General features: G+C 38.6%; 1 protein-coding gene across 2 annotated transcripts in view; it reads left to right on the top strand.

Moving 5' to 3' along the window:
• Positions 1 to 23,978, top strand: part of Rapgef6 (Rap guanine nucleotide exchange factor 6) — a 137,801-nt gene that overhangs the window by 35,223 nt on the left and 78,600 nt on the right. For both annotated transcript variants that reach the window (XM_048334011.1, XM_048334012.1), the window contains one exon: positions 6,588 to 6,731. In XM_048334011.1, the coding sequence (XP_048189968.1) occupies positions 6,588 to 6,731 (144 nt within the window). The remainder of the gene's footprint in view (positions 1 to 6,587; positions 6,732 to 23,978) is intronic.

Genomic DNA, 23,978 nt, shown 5'->3' with positions numbered 1-23,978 from the left:
TCTGAACTTTTAGAGATTTTAAGTAGTTCCAGAATTATATACCAAGCTTATAATTCTCATCTTCAAACTTTTTTGATCTTTAGCAAAAAAGGGTGTAAAACATGGTGGAGTTATATTTAACATGTACCAAATTTACCTGTCCCACCAGAAAGTTAAAGACTTTGAAAAGGGAATGTGATTTCAAGAGCTTTCTCCTTTCTCTTTGAATTTAGTAAGTGGAACATGTAGATTCTTTGCCCTGTACTAGAGGGGAAGTGCTAGAGAAAAAAATAATAAAGAGAGGCAAATAGATCCAAGAAGGAAGCAATCCAGATTTTAATATTGTATTTGGGATGGGTTTTTGTTTTAGCAAGAATTTTTCACTTTTAAGAGAGATACATAGTTGAAATAAGTTTATAATCTCATCTGATTTGGGACTTCAAATAAAAATGTGTAGTAATTGATGAGACTGTCATGTATATTGCAAAAAGTTATTAGCCCTGATGTTATTGATGAATGTAAGGAAGAGACAAAGTTCTTCCTGAAAGTAGAATGTCGTCCAGATACTATGTGGATAATGAAATCCTAGCCTCATTTAAAAAAAAAAAAATGAAAGTAGAATGTCAGTTAACAAATAGTAATGGTTACTTTGAAAATTCTATTAAAATGTTACACCTTAGAGACTGATATTTATGGGGGGAAAAGACTTAGTCTCAGAGTATACTCCCAGACATCACTCATGAAGGGAACAATCACTCCCTCCCTGTTTGGTGCCATCTTCTTAGCAGCAGTCACTGCTGCTACCACCATCTATTCACAGACTGATGGTGCAGTACGCCAGTGTCATACACTGAAAACAGGCTGTCCTATTTATGGTATGACCTACTAGAAATGCATACCTCTGTCATTAAGGAAATCTCAGACAAAAATAAATTGAAAGACATTTTATAAATTGAACTATACACTTTATTTTTGTCTTTTATGGGGCCCTAACTCTGTCCCTGTGATTTTTCATGCAAGGTTAGTGCTTTACCACTTTGAGCCACAATGCCATTTCCAGATGTCTAGTGGCTAATTGGAAGTAGGAGTCTCATGGACTTTCCTGCCTGGCTTTGAACCCTGATCCTCAGATCTCAGCCACCTGAGTACTAGCATTATCACTGTGTGCCACCGGCACCCAGGAAGAACTATACACTTTCAATATTCCAATATCAAGATGTACATAGAAAGATTAAGAAATAGTTCAATGAAATGCGAAAAAGAGAAAAGTAACAACAAAATAAAATGTTTTATCTTATTAAATCCAGAATATTTGAAATAATTATGAAAGATAATTGGCATTATACTGATAAAATTTGAATATGGACTGCAGATTAGATAACATTGAATTCCCTGGTTTTGATAACTGCACTTGTTTTCAGGAATTACATGTTAATATATATTTCAAGGTCAAGAAACATACCTTCAGTATGTTCTAAGGAAAGACTACGTGTGTGTGTGTGTGGCCATCACCACCACCATTGTAGTTAGTAATTTTTAAATTCCAAAACTGTTTCATTGACAGTACCATTTAAAATGCTTTGAGTTATACAACAAAATAACCCAATATAGTAGGACATATTTAGAATTTTGGAAGATACTTGGTCCATGTTTATATAAAATAGTTTTATGTATATACTTACACAAATTTGAGTGGTCCCTCTGATGACTGGGGATATCTTGTTGAACACCTTCTTGATGATTCAACATGCTAACTTGACATGTTTGCTTTAGAATTACATTTTAAAAGGCCCTGTAACATAATTACTTAACAACCTGAACGGCTTCTTAGGATTTCATAGGATCATTATTTTGATTTACCTTGTATTTTTTGAAAATTTTTATTATCTTTAAGTAGTTGTACAAAGGAGTTGCCATTCAGGCTGGGAATGTGGCCTAGTGGTAAAGTATACATGAAGCCCTGGGTTCGATTCCTCAGCACCACATATATAGAAAAAAGCCGGAAGTGGTGCTGTGGCTCAAGTGGTAGAGTGCTAGCCTTGAGCAAAAAGCCTAGGACAGTGCTTAGGCCCTGAGTTCAAGCCCGAGGACTGACAAAAAAAAAACACAACAAAACAAAGGAGTTGCCATTCACCAAAGCAGTTTATTAATACAGTGTATCTTCATCACTGTTACCCCTTTCAACATTCTCATCCACCCTTTCCAACCCACCTGTTCCCTTACCATAAAGCAGTTTGTGTGTACAATGCATCTTGATTTGTGTTATCCCTTTAACATCTTCACCCTGCCCTTCTGCCCACCTCCCAGAATTCTTGCCTTGCTTTCCCACTTCATTCTTCTACTCCTCTTCCCTTGGTCCTACCCTACCATCTTGCAAACCTGGTTTCTTTGAGTAGCATAAAAGAGTTATAGAATTGAAGATGTTAAAACTCTAGTCTAAAATTTCATACAGAATGTCAGCATCACACATGCCTTTTTATTTTCTTAGAAAAATTTACTACCATGATTGGATTACATTATACATTGGATCCATGTATTATATGACAAGTACAATTGAATTACTGTCAATTAAAAAATTAGAAAATAGCCAGGTGCTGGTGGCTCACAGCTATTCTGGATTCTGAGATCTGAGGATTGAGGTTCAAAGCCAGCCCTGGCAGAAAAGTCCATGAGACTCTTACCTCCAATTAACCACCAGAAAACCAGAAGTAGCGCTGTGGCTCAGGTGGTAGAGCACTGTGAGCTGAATTGCTTAGGGACAGTGCCCAGACCCAGTGCTTCTTTTGCTTACTCAGCTTGCTTCCTTGACTGGCGCTTTGCCATATGAGCCACCCCGTTTGCCTCCCCGCCTATTTTGCTGATGATTTTGGAGATGGCATCTTTATAGACTTTTCTGCCTGGGCTGGCTTCAAACCACACTCCTCCAAAGTCTCAACCTCCTGAATAGGGTTGCAGGTGTGAGCTCCCCAAATCTGGGATAGCTACTAATTTTTTGGTGTTATGAGGAACTTTTATCAACCTGATGGCTATTAATATGTTACCTATTTAAGATCCTCTGTGAACTCCTCTGTATTCATTAGGAATCTAATGTGTGTATGAAGTATGATGTGATGGAAGTATTGAAATGTGTAAAAATTGTGGGTTATTGTGTTATTCATATATGCTCTGCCTTTATTCAGTATGTTATTGAAATGCCCAGGCAGCTGTATCAGGAAAGCATGGTGGAATGATTGCAGGCCACATATATGACATTTATCTATCTGTAGACCCAAAGTGAAAGCAGGTGTGAAAGGATCTGCAGTAAAGATGTCTGGTTCCTAATTTGAATTGTACTATATAACTTTAAATGGGAATGGTATGACAGGATATGCAGAAACTCCCTCCTCCTATTGTTCAGGTTAGAGTGTCCTCTAAATGCCAGTATATATTGGAAGATTCTTAACAAATGGGGCAAAAATTATTGGACAGTGAATGTCTGCCATGTTTGGAAAGTTTTGAAAGGAAATCACCTAGATCAAACAAAGAGTGGATTGCCCCAATGGAAAGACTGGGGGGAAATTTTAAGGAACAATCCAAGAGAAGGTGAAGCATAAGTCAGAAGAGAAATAGAACCTACTTTGGAGAAAGATAAAACTAACATGACGATGGAGTTTAAGAAGGCTGCTGAAGAAATAGGGAGAGGAGGAGGGGGATGGAGAAAGAAAAGGACAGTTCATTAGAATTGATCCATGATGAAAAGAGAACTAGGAGAGAGGAGGACTAATGCATACAGTTGAGTTTATAAACATTATTTTATTTCTTTACACACTTGCCTAGATCAGAAATTATCCTGGTGTTTTAAGTGTGTGCCCACTATTTACTCTATCCTCATCCTTCTAGCATTCATTAGTTCTTATTGCTTGACCTCTGCTTCTCTTTTTTAAATTTTCTAACAGGTTTGTTAAGTCTTTAATTTCAATACCACTGTAAAAATAAAATTAAAGCATATTAAACAGTGTAGGACACATTTAGAAAAAAAGTATTTGTCTAGTTATTCCACTGTAAGAAAAAATATATTTTGTCGGACTGTTCATTTCAAAAGCTTAGGAGCAGTGACAACCAACTATTTATAACTACTCTTAGTGGATATAGAGCCCGGGCTATGGTAATTAAATACCATTCTTCCACTAATAAGACTGAGCCTCTAGGAATAAATAGCTTATAGCAGGTGTAGTGCAGGAAATGTATTAGACAGAAATTTTTCATGTCACAGAGCAAGGAAATATCAGAAAGTATTGAAATTGTTAAAAGTTCATAGTGCCTTAAAAGGGGTTATCTTAAATATCAAAAACAGTACTAAGAATTTTTATCAGGATACTGAAATTTAGTCCAAAAAAAGGTGTCTGCTTTTCTTACAGTGATTTATGGCTTTTTCTTCCTCAATCTCTTAGTATGATTTTACATTACTATATTTTTCTAACATTAAACTTGAATTCCCGGTGACAGCTCAGTTTAAGCTTTGTTGAATCTTTATTTTGCTTATATTCTGGACTCATTTTCTTAGTGAAATGGTAATGCATTTTAATTTCTTCTGCATTTTTTGTCGTTTTCTTGACATCAGTATTCTGTGAGTATAACTACTAAAAACCTGTTTCCTCTTCTATACTTTTTTACCTGGGAAAACTCTTGCAATTAAATTCTTGGATTGCTGATAGGCTTGGATTTACCGCTATCATATTATGACCTTTGTATTTATTTTTTTTCTCTTGTTGCTTTGTTCTCTTTTATAATAAAATTTTTACTCAAAAAGAAGTTAAGCAGGCTCGGAATATAGCTTAGTGGTAGAGTGCTTGCTTAGCATGCATGAAGCCCTGGGTTCGATTCCTTAGTACCATATAAAAAGAAAAAGCTGGGGCTGGGAATATATGGCCTAGTGCTCGCCTCGTATACATGAAGCCCTGGGTTCGATTCCTCAGCACCACATATATAGAAAAAAGCTGGAAGTGGCGCTGTGGCTCAGTGGTAGAGTGCTAGCCTTGAGCAAAAAGAAGCCAAGGACAGTGCTCAGGCCCTGAGTCCATGCCCCAGGACTGGCAACAAAAACAAAACAAGACTAAAAAGAAAAAGCTGGAAGTAGCGCTGTGGCTCAAGTGGCCTTGAGCACAAAGAGGCTCAGGGACATCATCCAGGCCCTGAGTTCAAGCTCAGGACTGACACACACACACACACACACACACACACACACACACACACACACACACACACACACACACACACACACACACACACACACACACACACACACACACACACACACACACACACACACACACACACACACACACACACACACACACACACACACACACACACACACACACACACACACACACACACACACACACACACACACACACACACACACACACACACACACACACACACACACACACACACACACACACACACACACACACACACACACACACACACACACACACCCCCCCCCCCCCCCCCCCCCTTCCCTTTCTGGCTGTTTTTAAATTCCTTCTTAAAAATATCTGAAGCTAATTCAGGCGTAGTATTTCAAGGCTGGAATTCCAACACTTGGGGATGTGAAGGAGGAGGATTTTTTGAGTTTGTGACCAGTCTGGGCTACCCAAGGAGACTCAAAATCTAAATAAACAAATAAGTAGCCACACTTGTAAGTCTTCATTTACACTTCAAGTCTTATACTTGTAAGTGTATCCAAATGTAATTCTTCTTATTGTCCAGTTGTGTAGTCAGTTTTTGGTCACTGCATTTAATATAGCTCATAGTTTCCATCTGTGGTCATTTGTTGGCTCTGTGGTTCTGACTCTTCAGCTCTCATCCCTAAACAACTCTTTCTACAGGTACTTAAATTTTAAAGTAATGGTATAGTCTATGAAAGTATAGCAGTGCAATCTTATACCAGCAGCACGCGCTTTGAACATAGATAGGCCTGTCAGCTTAGCTTTTCTAAGGATTGTTGTAGGACAGAGGATGCAGCTCAGGGATAGGGCCCTTGCTTAGCATGTACAAGGCTTGAGTTTGATCTCTAGCAACACACAAGCGTGTGTGTGTGTGTGTGCAGTGCCCACACAACCCAAACCAATCAACAATAAAGAAACAGCTGAAAAAAGATCACTGTTGTGAGCTTACAAAGTTACTAATCATTGGAGTATTAGGGTATTGAGTAAAAGTGTTTTTGTTTTCACTTTTTAATAGTTCACCAAAATCATAACCATAATCATTCTCAAAATAAAATGAATATCTTAATTGGGCAGCTTGTGACTAGTATCATTTATAACTTGTAATTATTGAATGTGTGTAGGTGTAGTTGACAGCCTTCATTTCTGGTAAGAGACTAGAGAATATATGTTTATGTGTGCAAAAGAGACAGTTTCCTGGGAGGAAACTGTGGTCTCCAGATCTTTATAATAACAACTAATCATTTTTAACTCATGAGCATTGTCCTATGTGGCTTTTTGACACAGTTTCGTGGCAGAAATAAATGATGCTTCCTTATGAGCCTGTTAAGACTTCATAGACTGTCTTTAACATGGAAAAACTGGGTATTTAACCAGGAATGTGAACATGTGTTTCAGGTAGAGAATTCCAAAGATAATGAAGATAGTATTCTACAAAGAGAAATTCCTGCTAGACAGTCTCGTCGAAGGTTTCGGAAAATTAACCATAAAGGAGAGCGTCAAACCATAACTGATGATGTGGACATTAATAGCTACCTTTCTGTGAGTACATTCAGAAGTATTTCATGGCTCTTCCTTAATTTTCATATATAGTATCTTTAACATTTGCTTTTAGTAATATTAAAAATTTGTCTCAACAGATAAAAGTTTGGTGCAGGTAAATATACTAAGTACTTCTATATGTTATAATAGAAATACTGTTTATCAAATAGGTTTGGTTTTTGTTGGGGCTTTTTTAGCCTTTAAATAATGTAACAAAAAGTATTTACCTAGTATTTACTAGTGTGAGAACTCAGGTAATAAACTCCTGGGGAGCTCCTAATACATTGTAATGTATATAACAGAATTAAAACATGGCAACTCTTCCCTTGAGTTGTGAAACATATATTTGTTAGTGCAGAAATAAGCAAGTGCTAAATGTGTGTTTTCACATACAAACAACATAACCTTTTTTTTGTGGTTCTGTGGGGTTCGGGTCTCACACTTGAGTGGCTTCCTTGTTCCACAGGTGCTCTACACTTGAACTAATATCCCCAGTCCCGCTTTGTACTGGTTTTGGTTGGTTGGTTGGTTTTGTTTTTTGTTTTGAGACAGTCTTATAGTCTTTTCTGCCCTGCCTGGCTTTGCTCAGTCTGTCTGATTTCGGCCTCTTGAGTAGCCAAGATTTAAAAAAATAAATAGCACAAGCCACCAGAACCTGGATGAAATAATAGCTCTTTTAACACTAGGAAATAAGCTATTCCTTTAGAAGTCTTTAAACTTGTGGCTGTAGACAGGTTCTGTTTTAGACTGAAAAGTAGTTAAATTAAGAAAGAACATAATCTTAAGAATAAGTGTGTGTGTATCTACACGCACATGTATGTTGTACTGAAAATCAAACACAAGGCTTCCTATACACTAGTCAAGTGCTCTGTTACTGTGTTACCTCTATATCTCCAGCCTATATTTGTTTTTTTGAGGAAAGATTTTCCCTCAAAAATAGCAATTGTCTGAAGAGTCATTCCCAAAGTATAAGCAGTTATTGTAGGTTTTTTTTCCTCTTTTGTTTATCTGTGTTTAAATTATAAGATGAAGGGCAGAGGGAGTATTGACTGCAGGAAAATTCACAAGAGTATGTTTGCTTCTTTTGGTTTTCAGAAACAGAAATGCATTCTTTTGTGTTAGGATTAAGAAAGAATAACAGTTATTTGTACAGGAATAAGAATTACATTTAAGGTGACTTCTAAAGATTTGTTTTTCACTTTTGCCTTGTTTCGTTGATTGGATACATTCTAGTCCCACAATTTTTACCACATTCAGGGCCACACTAGCTTCAGTTTCTATTTTCATTATTTAACAATTTTTGTATACAAGTTGACATATCACTAAGCTAACTTGTTTTGCTGTATTACACAATAGTATCTACAATTAATAGGATTCAGTATTCTGTCTTGATGCTTGCATATAGTGTGCACTAATCAAATCCAACATCTTCTTGTCTCTCCTTTCCTAAATGCCCTCCAAATTCCCAACCCTTGGTAATCGTGGGTTATTAACCCCTAGTATTTTATGTACAGATCAACTGTTTTTTTTTTTTAATTTCAACTTACTAAAATAAATATGTGGTCCTTGTCTTTCTGCGTCTGACTTCCCTTAAGGTAATTGTTTATCTGTTTAGCTACAACGAATAAGGTTTATTCTTTTTTTTTTGGCCAGTCCTGGGCCTTGGACTCAGGGCCTGAGCACCATCCCTGGCCTCTTCCCACTCAAGGCCAGCACTCTGCCACCTGAGCCACAGCGCCCCTTCTGGCCGTTTTCCATATATGTGGTGCTGGGGAATCGAACCGAGAGCTTCATGTGTAGGAGGCAAGCACTCTTGCCACTAGGCTGTATTCCCAGCCCCAGGTTTATTCTTTATGACCAAATAATACTCTTATTTTCGTTATTCATACATTGATGAGTACCTAGGTCAGTTCTGTATCTTAGCTCTTGTGAATAGTGCCACAATAAACATGGTCATTAAGTGTTTCTTCCGTATGCTGATTTCATTTCTTTGGGATATTTACCAAGGAGTGAGATAACTCATCACCCAGGCTGGCCTCAAACGTCCTGTACTCTTGCCAGTGTGGTTTGTATATGAGTGTGACAATGTATAAACTATTTTTATTTTTTTATGAATCTCTATACTGTCTTGCATAATGGCTCTACTAGTTTACATTCTAGCCAATAGTGTGTAAGAATTATCTTCTTGATTGTAGCCATCCTAAGAAGAATGGGATGATTTCTCATGATTTTGATTTTCATATGTTAGCTGTTTTTCTTTTCTGATAAATGTTCAAATGATTTGCCCATTTAAAATTGAATTGCTTGTATTTTTGTTAACTTTTTTGAGTTCCTTATGTATGTCAGATATTGTTAATCCTGTCAGATGAGTAGTTGTCCACTTTTTTCTCTCCTTCTGTAGATTCCCTTCACCCTGTTCATTGTTTTCTTATTGTATACAAACTCTTAGTTTTTTATAATGCCATTCATCTGTTTTTGCTTCTGCTGCTTATGCTTTTAGGATAGTATCTAAGCACTACTTATTTGTGTCATCTTTCCCCTGTGATTTCTTCTGTTTTCAGAGTTTCAGGTTGCGTTTTAGGCCTCTGATCCATTTTGGTTTTGGGTTTTTTTTGTTAATTTATTTATTAATTGAACACAAATTTTTTTGACAAGGTGTTGTGCAAAAAGGGTACAGTTACATAGTAGGGCAGTGTGTACATTTCTTGTGATATCTTACGCCCTGTTTTTCTTTCCCTTCTCTAGGTCAGGTAGACATATATACAATATACAATGTATCAAGAACATATACAGTATACACGTGGCCAAGCCCAAGAAAATTCGCCTAGGGCTTTAAATGTAATGTCGATATTAGACAATATGTCGACAGTAGTCTTATATGAACGTACATACATAGCTTTTGAGCTATTGTATTCCACTGAGAGGTCAATTTTTTACCTTTATATGTTGAGTAGTTGTTTGGTTTTAGTTACATACTGTTGGGTCGCTGCCTCAATCCTGTGGGGAATACCATTTGAAAGCAGTTTTTAGTTTCACAGACTTGGTCTTTACTGTCTCTCTGTCTCCCTTTGTTAACAGTCATATATCAGGGAGATCATGCCCCTTTGTTTTCTGTGTTCTAAGCTTGTCTCGCTCAACATTATTTGTTCGAGTTCTGACCATTTCCCTGCGAATAACAATATTTCACCATTCCTAATTGCTATGTAGTATTCCATTGTGTATAGGTACCATATTTTTTGGATCCGTTCATCTGTGGAGGGGCATCTGGATTGTTTCCATATTTTGGCTATTGTGAATTGTGCCGCGATAAACATGGAAGTACAAATGTCTTTTTGATATCTTGGGACTTGCTGTTTAGGATAGATGCCTAGGAGTGGTATGGCTGGGTCATAGGGTAGGTCTATATTGAGCTTTTTGAGAAACCTCCATACTGTTCTCCAAAGTGGTTGTACTAATTTGCACTCCCACCAACAATGGAGAAGGGTTCCTCTTTTCCCGCACCCCCTCCAACATTTGTTGTTACCTGAGTTCAGAGTATAGGCCATTCTAACTGGGATGAGGTGGTATCTCAGGGTTGTTTTTATTTGCATTTCCTTTACTACCAGGGATGTTGAACATTTCCTCATATGTTTCTTTGCCATTTTTATATCTTCTCTTGTGAAGTCTCTCTTTAGTTCCTTTGCCCATTTCCTAATTGGTTTATTGGGCCTGGAGGGGCTTAGTTTTTTGAGTTCTCTGTAGATGAGGGATATTAGGCCTTTGTCTGTTGCTGTGCTGGTAAAGATCCTTTCCCATATGGTTGGCTGTCTTTCTGTTTTGGTGGCTATGTCCTTAGTTGTGCAGAAACTTTTTAATTTGTAGTAGTCCCATTTGTCGAGTCTCTCCCCTATTTGTTGTGCCCCTGGGACTATATTCAGGAAGTTCCTTCCTGTGCCTATAAGTTCTAGTGTCTTTCCTACTCTGTCCTTCAGTAGTTTCAAGGACTCAGGTCCTTGATCCATTTTGAGTTGATCTGATCCATTTTGGGTTGCTTTGGTATAGGATGACAAGTAGAGGTTGTTTCAGAAATTGGATATCAGTTTTTCTGGTACTATTTATTGAAGTGCTTGTCCTTCTTACAATGTTTTTTGCACATGTGTTGAAAATCTGTTGGCTATAGATGTGTAAGCTTATTTCTGGGATCTTTATTGTCTTGGTTTCTATGTCTGTTTTCTTTTTTTTCTCTAGTTGTAGGGCTTGAATTCAGGGCCTGGGCACTGTCCCTGAACCTCTTTCTATCACTTGGGTCACAGCACCACTTCCAATTTTGAGTGGTTAATTGGAGATGAGAGTCTTAGCGGACTTTTCTGCCCAGGCTGGCTTTGCATTGCAGTCCTTAGATCTCAGCCCGTGCCCAGCTTCTATGTTTGTTTTTATGTTAGTTCCATACTGTTTTGGTTACTCTGGCTCTGTAGTATATCTTGAAACCAGGAACTACTATGCCTCCAGCTTTGCTCATTTGATACAGGCTTCTATGACTGTGGCTTTGTCATACTATCTATAAATTAAGATTTTTTTATATAGTGTTGTAAAGAATATCATTGGTATTTAGAGGTTACATCAATCTGTAAATTGCTTTGGATGGTATGAACATTAAGAATTTCAATTTCCCAATATGTGAGCAGGAACTGTCTGATTTTCTTTAGTTGCTTTAATCTTCATTTTGCAATGTGTGCAATACAGAGCTTGAACTCAAGGCCTGTGCATTTTCCCTTACCTTTTCACTCAAGGCACTGGACCACTTGAGCTACACCTTCACTTCTGTCTTCTTGGTGGTTATTTGGAGATAAAAGAGTCTCATGAGGGCTGGGGATATGGCCTAGTGGCAAGAGTGCTTGCCTCATATACATGAGGCCCTGGGTTCGATTCCCCAGCACCACATATACAGAAAATGGCCAGAAGTGGCGCTGTGGCTCAAGTGACAGAGTGCTAGCCTTGAGCAAAAAGAAGCCAGGGACAGTGCTCAGGCCCTGAGTCCAAGCCCCAGGACTGGCAAAAAAAAAAAAGAGTCTCATGAACTTGATGCTAGGGCTGACTTTGAATTCCACTCCTCAGATCTCAGCCTCATCAGTAATCTGTGATTACAGGCATGAGCCAATAGTGCTCTGCTTTATAATTTTTAAGCCAATTAATTACTGGTTTTTAAAAATAGTGCTGAGGGGCTGGGAATATGGCCTAGTGGCAAGGGTGCTTGCCTTGCATACATGAAGCCCTGAGTTCGATTCCCCAGCACCACATATATAGAAAACGGCCAGAAGTGGCGCTGTGGCTCAAGTGGCAGAGTGCTAGCCTTGAGCAAAAAGAAGCCAGGAACAGTGCTCAGACCCTGAGTCCAAGCCCAGGACTGGCAAAAAAAAAAAAAAAAGTGCTGAGTTGTGTGTGTGTGTGTGTGTGTGTCCTGTAACTTTTCTAAATTTATCAGTTCTTCTTGTCTTTGATAAAGTGCCAAGGATTTTTTCATATAGAGTCATCATCTGCCAACAGGGATATCTTTCTATGTGTATGACTTATTTCTTGACTATAATTGCTCTGATTAAAACTTTCAGAACGCCCAGGCACCCATGGCTCACACTTGTAATCCTAGCTACTCAGGAGGCTGAGATCAGAGGATTAAAGCCAGCCAGGCAGGAAAGTCCTTGAGACTCTTATCACCAATTAATCAAAACAAACCATCCATAACAACAAAAAAGCCAGAAATGGTGCAGTGGTCAAGTGGTTGAGTATTAACCTTGAGCAAAAAGGAGCTCAGGGAGTGGCCCAGGCCCAGAGTTCAAGCCACCAGGATTAAATTAGAATGACAGTGAGTGTCATTTTTGCCTTGTTTCAAAACTTAGAGGAACACTTCTGACATTTCTCCATTTGGTGTGATATTGGCTACATATTTGTTGTATATTGACTTTGTTATATTGAATGAAGTGGGATCATTCGTAATTTGTTCAGAGGTATAATGAAGGAATGATGTTGTATCAGATTTTTTTTCTGTACCTATTGAGATAAACATAATTTTATCTGGTTTTTTGCTGGTAAGATGTATTTGTTCATATATTTGCTTTTTTATTTTTTAAGGCAATGACTGTCTCTGTAGCACATGCTGGCTTTGAATTCTTAGGCCTCAACCTCCCAAGCCGGGATTACAGCCATGTGCTGCCATACATGGCTTTATTAAGTGTATTAACTAGTCTATGTTGAACTGTTCATCACGTGAACCAAGTCCAACTGAAGTGCCAGACACGTGAACCCCACTTTAGAATTAAACCCTGGGGGCTGGGGATATAGCCTAGTGGCAAGAGTGCCTGCCTCGGATACACGAGGCCCTAGGTTCGATTCCCCAGCACCACATATACAGAAAACGGCCAGAAGCGGCGCTGTGGCTCAAGTGGCAGAGTGCTAGCCTTGAGCGGGAAGAAGCCAGGGACAGTGCTCGGGCCCTGAGTCCAAGGCCCAGGACTGGCCAAAAAAAAAAAAAAAGAATTAAACCCTGAGCCAATCAGATTTGTACCTGTGTCCTAATCTTGCTTGCACACCTGATTGTTGTAACCTTGTTCTTTGCCTTTATAAGCCCTGTGTAATCACAGCTCGGGGCTTCCTCCTAACCTCCGCTGTGTCGGTGGGTAGGACAAGGCCCGAGTTGGCAGCTCGTTAAATAAAGCCTTCCCTTGCCTTGCTTTTGCATTTCGGAGTGTCTGAATATCGGTGGTCTTCTTAGGGGTGGTCTTGCGACTTGGCACAACATTTGGGGTTTCGTCCGGGATAGCCCCAGAGACCCCGAGATCCCAGACTCCGAAGGTAAGAAAACAGCGCTGTTCATTTGTCTTGTCCTGCAATTTGTCTGTCTGTTTTGCTTTTGCTTATACTTGTAGGGCGCGAGTCAGTTTGGTTTTTGGCTGGAACTGACCAGGAGGGCCTCCTAAACGAGACTCAACCCGCCCACCTTGTACTTGGGTCTGCTCCTTCTGCTTATCTGGCAGGAGGTTGTGGGCCAACTCGGGTCCACTCCTTCTGCACCCTTGCAGGAGGTTGTGGGCCAACTCGGGTCCACTCCTTCTGCACCCTTGCAGGAGGTTGTGGGCCAACTTGGGAGATCTCCAACTCGTAGCTTTTCTTGTTCTCAGGCCTGTGTGTTTTCCTCCTTTTGTATTGTTTTGTTTTTTGTAGCCTTTTGGACTGAACATCTGATCAGAGCTATGGATAACGTTCTATCTTGAGGACCTCCATCTAGCCCCCTAGACTTGATCCTAGCTCACTGGAGGGAGGTTAAGGAGATAGCTCAGAACCAAGGTGTGGCCCTTAAGAAGGAAAAGTGGATCACCCTGTGCAAGTAGTTACAGAAGATGGATGATCAGAATGGTCCACCTTTGAGGAAATTGAGGGAGCTTTGACATAGGGAGGAAGCACGGAGGAGGAAATGTTTCCTGCTCCATACTCCCCATCCCAGTTAACTCTACAAGAGGAGGACTCTGAGGAAAATGTTTCAGCTGTGCCCTCCGCTCCGGAGGGTCCTGCCCAGTCAACTTGCCGGCGCCGACAGCCTAGGACACAGACACATCAGCCCCAAGTCCAAGTCCTGACCCACAGCCGCCGACGGGGTGGACGTAGGGCCAGCACAAGCCACCCACAGGTGGCAGAGAGTGACCTCACCATGCTGCGCTGTCATCTCTGTGTTGTTTGTAAGTCTAACAGTCTCTTTTGTGTCAAACCTGCCTTCACCCATCAGCCCCCCTTTAAAATCAAGGGACCAGAGTTGTTTTTGGGAAGATGAGGCAGGATAAACTAGAGGCATGCAAAACAGAGGTACAGAAACTGTACTTGTAAGAAATGGTGACAGGCCCTTTGGTTACTACATTGGGCCCTACTGGCCCATGCCTTACCTCTATATCATCCCCTAGACATGCAAGCCATTGAAATGGACAGAATGGAGCCATGATTGGCTCCCAAGGTACCAAAAAGAAAAAGGGGAAATGAAGTGCCAGACACGTGAACCCCATTTTAGAATTAAACCCTGAGCCAATCAGATTTGTACCTGTGTCCTAATCTTGCTTGCACACCTGATTGTTGTAACCTTGTTCTTTGCCTTTATAAGCCCTGTGTAATCACAGCTCGGGACTCCCTCCTAACCTCCGCTGTGTCGGTGGGTAGGACGAGGCCCGAGTTGGCAGCTCGTTAAATAAAGCCTTCCCTTGCCTTGCTTTTGCATTTCGGAGTGTCTGAATCTCGGTGGTCTTCTTAGGGGTGGTCTTGCGACTTGGCACAACACAACTTGATCATGATGATTATCTTGTTAATTGCTTTGGATTTGATTTTCTAGTATTTGTTGAGAACTTTCATGATATTTATCAGGTTATATTAGACTGTACTTTTCCTTTCTTTTTTTCTTCTGTGTCCTTATTGGTTTTAGTTTGGGTATCACAATAATACTGACTTCACAAAATGATTTCAGGAGATAGCTCCCTTTCAATTCCCTGAGAAGAATTCTTGTTGGCATTGAAAAAAAGGGAAAAATGCAGAACTGGAAAGTGGATCAGAAGCCACCCTCAAGGTGCCACTGGAAGTGGGAGGGGAGGGCAAAAGAGAGGGGCGAAAGGAGAGTAGTATGGTGGAAGTGGTTTGTTGCATGGATGAACTAGAACAGTGGAACCAGGTGGGAAGGAAAGAAGTGGGATAGGAGAGGACCATAGATGATATGTGGTTGACACATTGCATATATATTTTTTGTTTTGTTTTTTTGTTTTTTTTATTCAGTCTCATTGCTTGATCTTGTTCTACTCAGGATTTTTTTTTCCTGTTCTGTAGGTTTAATTTTGGCAGGCTATTTGTGTCCAAAAACTTACCTATTTCTTGTAGGTTTTCCAAATTATTGTCTTTGCATAATCTCTAATGAGCTATAGTATTTCCTCCTTCCTCCTCCCTCACTTTAAACTGAAGCCCTCATGCTTACCACTTGAACTGTGCCCCAGCCCTTTTTGCTTTAGTTATTTTTCACATAGGATCTGCTAACTTGTGCTCACCCTGGCTTCAAACCACAGTCTTCCTATGTCTTGTCTCTGAAGCAGCTTGGATTACAGGTATGAGTCACCATACTCAGCCATTTTGTATTTCTGTGATATCAGTTGTAATGTCTCCCTTTTCATCCCTGATTTTATTTGCCTCTAAACATCTTCCTTCATTAGGCTGGATGTGCATGCTTCATGTATGTAATCCTAACTACTCAGGAAACTGAGATTTGAGGAGCAAGGTTGGAAGCCATCCCATAAGGGAAGGTCCTTGAGACTCTAATCTGCAATTAGAACTGCAAAAGGCTGGAAGTACAGGTGCAGCCCAAGAGGTAGAGTGCTAGCCTACCAGCAGAAATGCTAAGGAAAAGCTCTAAGTATAGCTACTTCAACCTGCTTCTGATTTCTGTTTGTATGAAGTATTTTCTTCATCCTTTAATGTTGCTTCTGTCTTCACTAAGGAAGTAAATTTCTTGTGGGCAGCACATTGTTAGGTCTTATTTTTCTTGCCTGTTCATCAAGTTTGTTCCTTTTAAGTGGACAATTTAGTTTGTTTATAGTTAAGGTAATTGTTGGTAAGGACTTAGATAATTTGGTTAATTTTCTTCTAATTGTCTTTATGTAAGGTATGGTGCTAAGGATCTCAAACTTAGGACCTCACACAAGGTAGGCAAAAGCTTTCCCACTGAGCTACATCACCACACCTTGTAATTACTTTGATTATCCTTGGTCCACATTTTTTTCTGTTGTTTATCTTTGGATATTGATACAGTTTGGTTCTTTTTGTATTTCTCTGTGTCTGTTCCTACTTGGTTTGATAGCCTAATGTGTCTTCATTATGGTGATTATATTTCCAGAGAACTCATAAGTGTCTCCTGTAAGGCTAGTCTCATAGTGAATTCCCTCAGTTTTTGTTTGGGTTAGAAGGTCCTTTCTCCTTCTTTTCTGAAGAATAAGTGTGCTGGGTAGAGTATTCTTGGTTGGTAGTTATTTTCTTTTACTAGTTGAAATATGTGGTAACCTGGCCTGTGAGAGAGATTCCTGCTGTTAGTCTGAAGGGATAGTTTTAAATAGTGACTTGGCACTATTTTGTTGAAGCTTTTAGAATTTCTTTTTATACTTCTGATAGCTTGACTATAATAGGCCACAGTGAAGATCTTTTCTGGTCATATCTGTTTGGAGTCCTGCAGGCCACCTGTGCCTAGGTATCATTCTTAATTTTTAAATGTAAATATACAATCCAAGCATTTTTTAAATATTATCTTTTGTTTTTTATGAAATTATCCTTTTTGTTCATGTTTTGTTTTATTAGGCAGGGCCTTTGTTGTCCAGGCTGGGCTCAGGCTACTGGGCTCATTCCCCCCTTGTACCCCCTAGTAGCTAGGAGTACAAGCATACACTACCATGACTGGTCTACAACATATGGGTGCCTCATGCTCCATTGTAAATGCCATTATTATATTGAGCTTCTGTATTTTGTCATTAAAGTTTATCATTTTTCATTTATATAAAATATCAGTTGCTAAAAAAAAAACCTTTGTGGATGTTTATGCATTTCTTTAAAAAAATTGCAAGAAGTGGAATTGCTAAGTTAAAGCATATACTATTTAGCCAGGCTCTGGTGGCTCACGCCTGTAATTCTAGCTATATAGGAGGCTGAGATCTGAGGATTGTGGTTCAGAGCCAGGCCAGGCAAGAAAGTCTATAAGACTCTTATCTCCAATTACCCAAAGAAAAAGCAGAAGTGGCGCTGTGGCTCAGAGTGGTAGAATGCTAGCCAAAGAGCCCAGGAACAGTGTCTAGGTCCTGACTTCAAGTGCCACTACTGCCAAAAAAGAAGAAGAAAGAAAAGTATTTTACGTGGTTCTTCTTGAGAGAGTTTAATAGTGTATTTCATCTTTTCTCTTGAAATGTGTGCCTATGCTCATTAATCATTATGTTTTAGCCATCTGTGTGCTGAAGATTGTCCTCTTTGGATAAGGGATTTTTCTGAGTACACAAGAACAAATAGCTGGCAGTCTGCTTGGGATTTTGTTTGGTGTTACAACTAAGTAAAGTTACATTTTTGCATACATAGGTTGTTTGGCTAGTGTTTAGTAGTTGTCTTTACTACTGAGTATTGTCAAGAGCCTGACAAATTATGAGAAGAGTAGAATTAAGTTGTTTCAGCTCAGACAAAACTGAATACCAGTGAGGATTTTTGACCCATGGTACTTTCATTTGCTGTTTCTTAAATAAATTTACAGAATTGGTTATGTGTTGGTTTTGATTTCTTTTTATAAAATTAATGTTTCTGCCAGTTTAGAAAATAAAATATTGAGAGGTTTTCGTTGTATTAGTCTTAGGGCTTGAACTCATGGCCTGGTGGCTTTCCTTTAATATTATTTTTTTATTTTTTATTTATTTATTTATTTTTTTTTTTGGCCAGTCCTGGGCCTTGGACGCAGGGCCTGAGCACTGTCCCTGGCTTCTTCCCGCTCAAGGCTAGCACTCTGCCACTTGAGCCACAGCGCCGCTTCTGGCCGTTTTCTGTATATGTGGTGCTGGGGAATCGAACCTAGGGCCTCATGTATCCGAGGCAGGCACTATTGCCACTAGGCTATATCCCCAGCCCTCCTTTAATATTTTTACTCAAAGCTGGCACTCTACCACTTGAATCATAGTTTCAGTTCCAGATTTTTGGTGATTAATTGGTGATAAGTGTCTCATGGACTTTTCCTGTCCAGGCTAACTTTGAACCACAATTTTCAGATGTCAGCCTCTTTGAGTAGCTAGGATTACAAGTGTAAGCCACTGGCTTAAGAATTTTATCTTCTTAGAACCTTGTGGGGCACAAAACCACCCAGCCGTGCTGCCACCAGCTTTTCTCTGGTTATTTTGACAATAGGGTCTTGGTTTCCACTTGGAAGTGTACCTGAGCCACAGTCTGCCTGCTTTAGGCTTCCCGTAATTGCTGGAATTATAGATACATACCACCATACCCAGTTTTCCTCCTTGGAATTGAAGTCTTGGACTTTTCTGTCAGGGTTTGGCCTGGAACTGTGATTCTTCTCATCTAAGCCTTCCCTGTAGCCTGAGGTATGCATCCCAAACTTGGGATGACAGGTGCATGCTATTGCAAAAGGAATCTTAGGAACTTGGTTTACCAAGCTGGCCTCAAACTGCAGCCTTTTCCTTCTCTGCCTCCCAAGTTGTAATTGCTAACGAAATAATTGCTAAATAAAGCACTTTGGATGATTGTTCAAAGCAGCTTGGCTACTAGTGTATATTAATCATCTAAAATGCTAATGATTACTGCCCTTTAGTTTGGCTTATCTATTTAACTGAACTATGTTCTGTATTTGGCTTTGAAAGTATTAGAAAATATATTTAAAATTAAAGAAGCAAAAGCTAGACATGATGGCTCATACTTGTAATCCTAGCTCTATAGAAGGCAAAAATCAAGGATAGCAGGGACTGGGAACAGGGGCATGCTCCAAGCGGTAGAAAAGTGCCTGAAAAGTGCAAGGCCCTTGGACTGCCCAAAAATAAGAAAGTAACGCAAAGGTAACCACTGGTGTAGTCCAGGAAATTAGAGAGATGATAATATTCTTAATAGCTTAATTTTAAAGTGAAATTTTATTTTCTTGTCTGATTAGATAAGACCTTTTAAATTGTTTTTGAAGAAAATTAATAGATTGTTTTTAAACAATAAGATATGTAATATACTTGACTGGCTCCTAAGTATGCAACGCGTATTCCTGTCTGTATAAAGAGGCTTGATAGAACCTTCCAGGGTGGGGAAAAGAAGAAGCATGGTGGTGGCTTTTATTGTTCCTTCAGATTCACTGGTTCTAATTATAGAAGCTTACATCACCCTCCTTGATAACAGCTTCTCTCTCCCTCTTTGCCTTTTCTTCCTGGATCACTCCCTAAGGATGGATCATATTTCATAGTGCATATGTCCGGCTGGTGGCTTTGGCAGTTTTTTCTGACAGCATGAGGGTGATTGGTTAGTGGACATACATGATACCATGCTGAAGTCCAGTGTTTCTTTAAAAAAAAAAAAAAAGTGTTGATACCCTGGTTTTCCTTCCTTCTGAAAGGCTGAGGGTGGATAATAGAGGCACTTTAAACACAGGAATTCCCTCAGGGGCACCTGTGATTAGAGTTAACCTTGTCTGATAACTAGAGATTCACTTTAGATATTCACATAAGAGGAAAGAGGTTAGGAAGGCTTGCTGTCTTCCTTTATAGGGTTATATGTTACCCCTGGCCATTGCAATACGCTTCATTTCATTTATTTTTTGAAAGTATTACATATTTTATTATGTAAATCAAAGTAATCCGTTTATATTTCAAAAACCAAATCCATTTAATATACAGAAATGAGTTTTTATTTTGTTCTCCTCCTGTTGAGTTTGGCTTCTTTGAATTGTGATTATAATGTTTCACTGTGTATATGGAATAAATTTTGTGATTATGCCTGACATTGGTGTAAATCTGGCTTTTGTTATTGTTGGGGTTTTTTATTTTCATTTGGCGTAGTCAGTATATCTTCTGATGACTTTTCCTTTATCCTTGGTAAGCATTCCTTTTCAGTATTATTAGTATTTGAAATAAAAGGTTGATTTCTACTTAGTTTAGTAACAAGTAGGACTGTATCTTTGTTTTGCTGTATGGTATCATTTCAAATATTCCAGTCTGTATTCTTGTTTGTAAATTATACAATTGACATAAATTTTTGCTGACATTTACATTTTTATAAAAAATAATTTTGTAGTGGTTTGAAACTTTGCAAAGTCCATATACACTGCTTTATTTTTCTCTAGTTCAAAGAATCTTTTAAAGCTAAGGATTTCATCAAGATGGCATTTCACACACAGGGGAAATGTATTCTTAACTGGCTATCCTGTGGTGATTCTCATCCGTTTGTAGATCAGAGCATCCTTTTTTTACTGCAGTTACTTCGTTTGAATTGGAAGCATAATGAGATGAAATGATAAAATTCTGGGTATGATGCAGGAGACAATTGATACACTTAGTCATATTTTTAATAATTTGATAAATTACCATTTTCATCAATAGTATTTATTTCTTCAGTAACGGAAAGGTTAAGTCACCATTTCTGAAGAAGTAGTGTATTGTATGTAATATTTTCAGAATGAATTCCCAGGCTTTTGATGGTATTGTTGCACAGGAGATTTTGCTTGATAGATTCACCATACCATTTTGTAGGATTGCAAATACTGTGTGATGATTGGCAGAACAAGGAAAGGGATGATGTCATCTTAGTTTACAAGCCAAACTGAAGGAAGAGAGTTTGGTTCTTTTACTGAACTGGTGTATAGTACAGTGGGTCTAACATATGGCAGTAGTGGATTGCATTTCACTCACTGGGTGCCAGGTTGTGGTTTTTTTTTTAAGCAGCTAAGAGATTACTGTCTCCCTTGCTCAACTTGAGGTTCCTCTTTGTGTGGTATCAGTATGGTTTATATATAGAAAGGGGAAAGGTACCCATTAGATACCTTTTTTTAATTTGGCTGTAATTTATCTTATGCTATACATGAATATAACTTTGTCTGGCATTGGAACTGTAATATTCTTAATTCTTATTGCCAATTTTCATGTACAAAATATTTGTCTTTTGGAGATTTATATTTAGCATAAAAAATCCTGTCTTCATCCATGTACTAAATGTATGTTTTACATTTAGAAATCTATTCATACTAATTTGTATTAGATGTTTTCTGTGTATATGTAAATTTTGTCCTTTGAAGTTTATTTTCAAAGAAACATAAACCTTGTTTTTGAAAGCCTAAATTTATAGTCATATATTTTGAAAGTGTGACTAGTCTTTTCTTCAGAATGTAGTTTTACTTCATTCTAGTTTTATAAGTAGCAGCATAATTGAGATTGTCATTACAGTGTTGTTCACAAAGTAGCTCAGACTTTGCCCAAGGGTATTGAGGAACTCACTTTTCTGTATGTATGCCTAATGATGAGATGTTTCCCTCACCGTAAGTGGAGTTCTTTGTTACAATGCCTGTCTCAGGTTAAACCTTTTATGTTGAAGACCTTTCCCCTCAAAACAAAAAGTATTAGATGAATAGGAAAAACAGTTCTTCACTTTGATTTTTTTTTGCTAGTTATTATTCTCATAATTTTGTTATCTGGGGTGCATGTGATTATTTTACCACTGGACACTGTTCAGTCATTGAGAGGCACTATTATAAGTGTAAGGGTGTAGGTGGGAGCATCTACATCTTGTAGCAGAAACAAAGAATAAGGGTGGGTACTATAAGTACTATGATTTTCACAGGCAAAAAGCCTGTGGCAAGTTTATTTCTCTGTAATTTTTAAGGAAAATTTGGCAGTTTTCTTTTAGTCCAAGCTCATGTTGTTGGGAGCAGTTTTATTCATATTCTATTCTGATACTCTTTGAGGTTTTTCTGGCTCATCTCTGTCTAGGAATTGAGCTACAAGAAAGTACCATATTGTGTAGATTATTCTTCCTCAAAGGAATTGATGGCACACCACAACTGTTGTGCCTGTGGCTTCTTCAGCTTCCCCTTGAAAAATGAAATTATTATTTAAATTAACTGTTTACATATACATCTTACTACTTTTAGTATTTTTAGCAACAATTTAGAGCTGATATGAATGGTTCATTTCTTGGTAAATAGATTTGTGTGCAGAAACCCCTGAATTAGTAATGTTGCACATACACGAGAGCGAGACTACCTTATGTATTTTGGATTGCAATACAGTCTCACTAGAGCTATTTATTTTCTCTTGGGAGAACAATGCTGTGTTAAATTTGAATTTTAGGTAACATTCATTGTACAGAATTAAAAATGAAAGTGGATTCTTTTTAAATGAAATAGAGTACTTGAGCCAATTTTTTTTCTTACTTGCAGTGTGTCACACAGAGTAGGGTGTGTTGCGTGTGTGTGCGCGCGCGTGTGTGTGCATTCACACATACGCGCATGTCCATGCCTGTGTGTTTTCAGTAAATTGCTCTTTGGGCTACAGCTGCAGATACAGTAGCCAATTGATCTAATGCAGTTTCCGAAGGCTTTCTGTACAGGTGATGTCATCCTTTTAGCTCTATTCTCCTCCCACTCTCCTTCCTTCTTATTAGATATTTCATCTTACTGCAGAGCATAGAATCAATAGAGGAGCTTTTCCTTAGGGAACTGCTGTGAAACAGGCAAGGACAGTAGGAATTAAGACATTAACATATAATCTTGCTTTAGCAAAAGATGGGATGTTTTTGTGCTGTATCATATATACATTTTTAATTAGGAAAGCTAGATCAACAGTGCTGGCTTACTGATGCCTCAGAACAGAAGCAGTATTACAGAGCTGTAAAGACTGCATGTGAAGAGAAAATAATTTTGGAGATTCTTGGACATTTGACCGGACCAGACCTGTTACAGTATATGTTTTTAGCTGCCATTTGCTCAGTGGTTGGTTTTTGTTATTTTTTTTAATCCAGTGGTTAAGAGTATATAAAGAAGAAACTTTAATCTTCAGGTATAGTATTCTTTCTGGTTTGCCTCTGGTGCAGAAGAATCACTGCAGTGCTTGCTCTACAGAATGAAATAACCTGAGGAAAAACAAAGCTGTATTACAGACAAGAATCTGAGAACAGATTTGGTGCATGCCTTACTGGCTTTGACTGATACAGCACTAACTGCCGTGCTACCACTGTGCATGTCCGTGCCAGGTGCCTGAGGAAAGGCATGTGTACATGTCTGTGTGTGCTCAGTCAGAAATCTAAACGTCTTTATTTGCTTGGAAAGTGAACATTTTAATGAGAATTGTTTCAGTTATTTAGAACAATATTCTTAACCTTCTGAAAGCTCCTGATTTCAATTTGTGAAAGGGTTTAGAGAAAGCTGCCTTTATATAACACAACATGGTGTATGATTTGTAGAAGGAAACTTAATATAATTTTGTCAACATACTCATCATTGTGGCTTTGGTTTGAAAAAGAAACTACCCTTTCCAGCCTGGGAAATGGCTTTTCTTGTTCGCTGTTATGCCAATTGTCTTCAGCCATGGGCCTCTAAAGTAAGTAATTACTATTTCTTATTTTCTTAGAAATTGATAATTCAGGTGTTAAATTTAAATTGTATTTTGAATTATAAATGAGCTTCATTGTGCTATATTTTGTAAACTTTAAACATTAGAACTACAGAGCAGTCTAAAAAGCTGTCTCGTTGATATTTTG

Source organism: Perognathus longimembris, chromosome 25, assembly GCF_023159225.1.
Source record: "Perognathus longimembris pacificus isolate PPM17 chromosome 25, ASM2315922v1, whole genome shotgun sequence".
In the NCBI taxonomy this organism is placed as follows: Eukaryota; Metazoa; Chordata; class Mammalia; order Rodentia; family Heteromyidae; genus Perognathus; species Perognathus longimembris.
This window is presented reverse-complemented; position numbering and strand designations above follow the sequence as displayed.